This window comes from Girardinichthys multiradiatus, chromosome 21, assembly GCF_021462225.1.
Source record: "Girardinichthys multiradiatus isolate DD_20200921_A chromosome 21, DD_fGirMul_XY1, whole genome shotgun sequence".
Taxonomy (NCBI): Eukaryota; Metazoa; Chordata; class Actinopteri; order Cyprinodontiformes; family Goodeidae; genus Girardinichthys; species Girardinichthys multiradiatus.
In genome coordinates this window covers 40,591,442-40,597,441 of record NC_061813.1, presented here as the reverse complement: position 1 = coordinate 40,597,441, position 6,000 = coordinate 40,591,442, and the positions used below count along the sequence as shown (strand labels likewise).

Below are 6,000 nucleotides of genomic sequence, written 5' to 3'. Positions count from 1 at the left end.
ACCCGTTTATGGGGTTCCTCATGTTCTGGTTCTGTCTGTTTACCACGGAAGGAACCGTGTCTTCATGTTGCTTAGATGCAATTAAAACCTGTAATGTATGGTGACTCTGGCAGGTCTGGAAACATGTGAAACAAGTAAAGCAAGTAGAAACCTGAGAGCTGCAAAGACCTTCAGAGTCAGAGAGATGAGATGAACGGATCACAGTGAGTTCCCCCTGAAGATGAGTTTCCTTACTTTGGATGAGTGAAATCGTCCACCAGTGTGACCTTCTCCACCAGATCTCCTCCCACTGAACGCACCAGCTCGTAGAAGTCATTCTCAGTGAAGCTTTCTCGGCCCGGCTCGCTCTCTTTAGGGTCCGGCAGCCAGAAGGAGATGTCGTTGTGGAGCGGCGGGTATTTACTCAGAGGCTGACAAAACACAGAAATATACAGGAAGATGTTTAAAGGTGCCAACAAACCTCCTAGTCTAGTCCTCGTGTAGCAGGATACGAAGGTCCGATCAGAATGCCTGTTACTGAGTAACAGGAGTCCTACTGACCAACATTATCACTGTTAGGAAGACACGAGTTTCATCATCTGAACAAACTGGAAGAAACATTAGGAGCAGGGGGTTTGAACCGGCAACCCACAGGTTCCAGGACGAAGCCCTACCACCTGAGCCACCATCGCCCCTCATATATAAATCTGTGATATTTAAGTAAAAAAGTCAGAGTTATCCCCAAAAAACTGAATGGTGCTGTGTGGTTAAACCCGGCCCGGTTCAATTTTCAAATAAAGTTTAGTTGATTTCTGTCTCAACGAAACAAAAGGTTGTTTCAGCTCTTGGGGATTTTATTTCTCCCATAGAAACGCTTTTATTTTTAACATCAGAATAACTGTGTGGTTGGAGAGGAGCGTAGAAACGTCTTTGGTTTGCACCTAATCGTTGATTTTAGGCAGTATTTAGGAGAAACTAAAGCTTTAATCTTCTCTACTCATGAATGTTCCTGGGAGCAACAGAAGCTTAGTTATTACCCATCAGCTCAGGGAATAACAGGCGATCGTTATATTTAGTTTTCTGTTGAAATCAGCTCAGAATCACCTGAAACATGGTGGCAACGTCCTGATCAGATCAGATCTGAAGTGAACCTCAGGGTTTGATTCTTATCTCCTGCAGTTGTCTTGAACAGTTGAAGTTAAACGTGGTTTCCCTCGCCGCCTAAACGGCTCCAGGATTGTGGGAAACATTTTTGCACCGTCAACTTTCCTACACAGCTCCGTCTAGAACCAGTAATCCCAGTAATTAGGAGTTGGTCAAACGTTAGGTCAAATCTCTGTTTATGAATCACAAAGTTATGTGAAAAATAAAATGGTGAAAAGACACATTTTAAACTCTAAATCAAGTAAAGCAGCAACATGTCTGCTGTTTCTCAGAGCTGACAGGTACATGAATGGACCTGCTTTGGCTGCACAGATGGAGGCGAGGTGGTTCCTCGTGAACAGCTGTGTGTACACATGAAAACACACTCCTGGTTCCTGCGTGGCGTCTGGCAAACACAGCTGATTACGTGTGGATCTGAGGGTGGGTGTGTTGGAGGGTCTCAGCCCAGGAGAGGTGCACTGACCTCGGGCAGGAGATGAGCTGTGCTCCCCTGGTCCCTCCGGAGGAACCGGGTTTATTAATAAAGCCAAGAGGGCTAGAAGTGGACCTTGGCAGGACAACAAGGTGTGTCCTCTATCCCTCCTCACCACATTACAGCTTTTTACTGATATTTACTGAATCTATTGGTTGCCATGGATTTTTCAGATCTGCAGATGTCTTGGATGCTCTCTGTCCAGTCTTCCTCCCTGTTTTCTCCTTCTTTACACATTTCATTTCTTCAGTTTGTTTCTTGGCTTTTCTTCATTTTTGCAGCTTTTCTTCATCCTCCCTGCTTGTTCAGATTCTCATCTTCCTCCTTTGTTTACTTCCTCCTACTCCTGTCATAGTTTAAGCTGACCACCTCCATGTCTTCTGTTTCCAGTTTTCCTTTTATTTACTCCTTCCCTCCTCTCACCATCTAGTTTCCTACCTTTGTTCTTCCTCCTCCTCCTCTATCTTCCTCCCCTCTCGTCTCTTTCTCCTCTCTGCCCTCCAACAGTCACTTTAAATGTTTTGTCAAGAGTCGACAAAAAGCACCTTTAGTGGGGGCGGAGTAACCGCAGTGTGAACTCTCTGGCTGGTGCCGGTGACGATTGGGTCGGGGTATTGGGTCACTGGTACCGGCTGTTGTGAGCCCCTACTGTCTAAACAGTTTATGCATGAGGTCAGCAGGTGAGAAGACACATCTACAGGAAGGATCAGAGAGGAGAAGGTAAAACTAAAGTAAACTAGGTAACATCTGGTCTGCGTTGGTTTTATTGGTAAACAAGCTGCTGGTCAGATGGTGGTTAAAGATGGTGGTTAAAGATGGTGGTTAAAGATGGTGGTTAAAGATGGTGGTTAAAGATGGTGGTTAAAGATGGTGGTTAAAGATGGTGGTTAAAGATGGTGGTTAACTGGTTGGTAGGTTGGTTTACAACCCAGTCTTTGCTCCTTTGTATCGTCCTTCCTGTCAACCAGTGTTTTTTGTCATCTGATAAAATAGTCTTGATCAAGTCTTTCGGGTTTTCTGGAGCTCTTTTAAAGGTTTTCTTTGGACTTTGGCCGCTTTTCCACTCAGATGTAGTTGAGGACGTCACCATCTTCATAGATGAGGCCTCTTAACTCAGGGTTAGGAGAAAAAACAGTCTTTGTTTGACACATAACAGATAACCTCGTGTTTTAAAAACTGTTCAATGAAAATGATTATACTATAACAGTTTGACAAACAGAAATAAGGCTTTAAACTCGAAGCATTTAATTTAAATTGTGAGTAATTAGCTGAAAACTGGCGGATAATGAGTTTGTGTTGGCTGGAGGGTGGAAAACCCTGTGAGCCGCAGCAGGTTCTGGTTGGCATGTTCGTCACAAGGCTTGGCTGGATGTCAAACAAGTGCAGATATATGAACGGATAAACAGGTAAGTTGGTTAATTAGTTGTTGTAGGTGACTAGTTGGACTGGAGTCTGAGACAGTTACTGTTTGGTCTGTTAGAATGATAAGGCACTTGTTAATTATGATTAGATATACCTTTTGTAGATGATTAGATGGTAAAAATGATTTGTAACTAGTTGGGTCAGAGGGCAGTTTGTAGGTAGGCCAGCGGGCGGGTAGTTTGTTGGTTGGTTGGGTTAAAAAGGGTTAGTGCCCATCTGATTCAGTAGAGGTTAGTCCAGAGTAAACATCCACTGGGACTTGTCCTAATCATGATCTGATGTATTTTAGCCCAGATTAACATGTTCCTTCACAGAGGAGAACATTTCACTGATGTTTCCTCAAACAAATCAGTCTGATGCTTTAGAAAATATATTTCGCTCAGCAGAAGTTTGTTCTGGCACCACGGTCTCTACGGGACGGAGAGTTTAATCCAGAAACCGGTTTATGATTACATGTACTGACAACAATCTGCGTCGTATCAGCAAGTTCACAACCTCTCCGATCAGATTTCACATTCAATGACTTCTCCTGGTTGTGATCTGATGGAGATGAAGATGTAAATGTTTTAGCTGAGAAGACCAGAGAAGAAAATTATGAATTGGAAAGAAGAGAGAGTAAATAAAATAAAAAAAATAAAAAAACAACTGCTGCATTAAAACTATTTTTATCAGGAGAACGTAGAACCTAAACTACAGATTCTGACATAAATTCATTTCATCACAGTTTTATTACGTCAGGAATCTGGACAGGAATGTTCATGTGTCCCGAAGATCTTAATAAACAAACAGAAAACATCTGCAAAGTCTTTGACTGCTTCAAGACCTCCCAGCTTTGGTCAAGTTTTCGTACCTGGAAGCAGATGTGCTGCTGGAGGTCATTCACCCTGAACTGTTTCAGGAAGCGCTCATCCCGACTCCAGAACAGCCGGATGTCTGGGATGTTGTAGAGGATCATGGCCAGTCTCTCCAGACCCAAACCGAACGCCCAGCCCAGCTTGTTCCCAGCACCCGCTGAAAAATATCACAACAGCAAAAAATGTCAGGAGGTGTGGTGAGAAATCCCTTTTCTGCATGAGGTTCTGGGCTGTCTGGACCTCCAGCTCTTATCACTCGGTGAAGAAAACTTTTCTGTTACTTTCAACCGCAAACATTCTGATCCTAAATATGATCTCTCAAACACCAGCTGGGATATCACAGTAAAACAGTTTGAATACAGGAAATTTATCAGGATCTTCATTTAGTTATTATATTAGTTATTTATCTTAGTCACTAAAGACACACATCTGGTGTCCATTAAGGGCATTTGGAGACAATCCAACTGGTCCAATGTAAAACCGGCATCTATAGTCCGATGCTAAACATTATGCATACACAGGCTTCCCTGTATAACAGAGAACTGAGTCCACAGCATCAGCAGAAAGTCAAGGTCAAACCCAGTGCAGTTGGGACCAGGACTGCTCCTCAATCTGTTTCCGGTTTTCATGGGCAGGATCTTATTCAGTAGATGTGGAGACAAGGGGGTCTGGTAGAAGATGTGGTTCTGATTGTGTCTAACTCCTAGACCAGTTCAAAGCCAGACATCTTAAGATCTTGATCAGCAGTAACAGTAGAAAGGAACTGGAGATTGATTGTTTGATCAAGAAGACATCTGAAGGAAGCTGTTACTCTGGTCAATCAAGGTGAAGAAGATGCTGAGCTGAATAAAGTTCCAGTTATGGTCATCAGGATGCAAGTTACCTCCGTAGGCTGGAGCAGATCCAGGAGCAAATCCTGGAGCTGGGTCCTGGAGCTGATCCTCAAGTGCATCCTGGAGCAGATCCTGGAACGGATCCTGGAGCGGATTCTGGAGCAGATCCAAGAGTGGACCTTAGAGCTGGATCCTGGAGTGGATCTTGGAGCGGATCCTGGAGCAGATCCTGTAGCAAATCTTGGAGCTGGGTCCTGGAGCTGATCCTCAAGTGCATCCTGGAGCAGATCCTGGAACGGATCCTGAAGTGGAACTTGGAGCTGGATCCTGGAGCAGATCCCGGAGCAGATCCAGGAGTGGACCTTAGAACTGGATCCTGGAGTGGATCTTGGAGCGGATCCTGGAGCAGATCCTGTAGCAAATCTTGGAGCTGGGTCCTGGAGCTGATCCTGGAGTGGATCCTGGAGCGGATCCCGGAGCAGATCCAGGAGTGGACCTTAGAGCTGGATCCTGAAGTGGAACTTGGAGCTGGATCCTGGAGCGGATCCTGGAGAGGATCCTGGAGCAGATCCTGGAGCAGATGCTGGAGGTCTGCTTTTGATTTTCTGAGACTCCAGGGCTGACCCAGAACTCTCTTGAGGGAGAAAATATAAACTGGAAACACTCGGGGTCACCCAGGAGAAGCAGAAGGGTGTTGTTGGGGAGGGATTGTTGGGTTTTCCTCCAGAACCTAAATCGATGGACGGACTGCAAGTCCACACTGTTCCTGATCCATTCTTTCCGGTAAAAACACTCCTCAAGTTATCATGACCCATAAGAGACTGAACAGTTTAATATCAGTAAACAGAAACCTTGATCTTGAGGTGAAAGAAGATCTCCTGTGGATTGTCAGGGGATCAGTCCAGGTCTTAGGCAGAATATAAAGAGCCGTGGAGAGTTTGACATGTTTAATTTTCTGTAGGCGATTATTAATGTCTTAATTATAATTTAGCTGTAATATTACCTTACTGTGGGAGTGCGTTGGTGGCTGATGAGCCTGATCAGTTTTAAATGTGTTGGACTGTGTGTGGGCTGCAGGTTGTAGAGCTGTTGGTGTCTAATTTAACTCTGCCAGGAACTAAACCGGTCTCTGATGTCCGTTTACATTCAGGATCTGGATTCTGACCCATATTACTAAATGCTCATGTCTGCAGCCACACCGCTGATTATAAATCCTTCAATTTAAGTTTACATAAGACAGTCAGAAAAAGTCTTCCCACATTTAAAGACATGAACC

At 44.4% G+C, this 6,000-nt stretch overlaps 1 protein-coding gene across 6 annotated transcripts in view; it reads right to left on the bottom strand.

The window, feature by feature from the left end:
* Positions 1 to 6,000, bottom strand: part of fars2 (phenylalanyl-tRNA synthetase 2, mitochondrial) — a 140,218-nt gene that overhangs the window by 39,473 nt on the left and 94,745 nt on the right. For all 6 annotated transcript variants that reach the window (XR_007035723.1, XM_047349572.1, XM_047349571.1 and 3 more), the window contains 2 exons: positions 3,888 to 4,048; positions 235 to 410 (listed from right to left, as the gene is read on the bottom strand). Coding sequence is in view for 5 of the 6 variants with exons in the window: in XM_047349572.1 (XP_047205528.1) it covers positions 235 to 410; positions 3,888 to 4,048 (337 nt within the window). In the remaining variant the exon portion in view is untranslated. The remainder of the gene's footprint in view (positions 1 to 234; positions 411 to 3,887; positions 4,049 to 6,000) is intronic.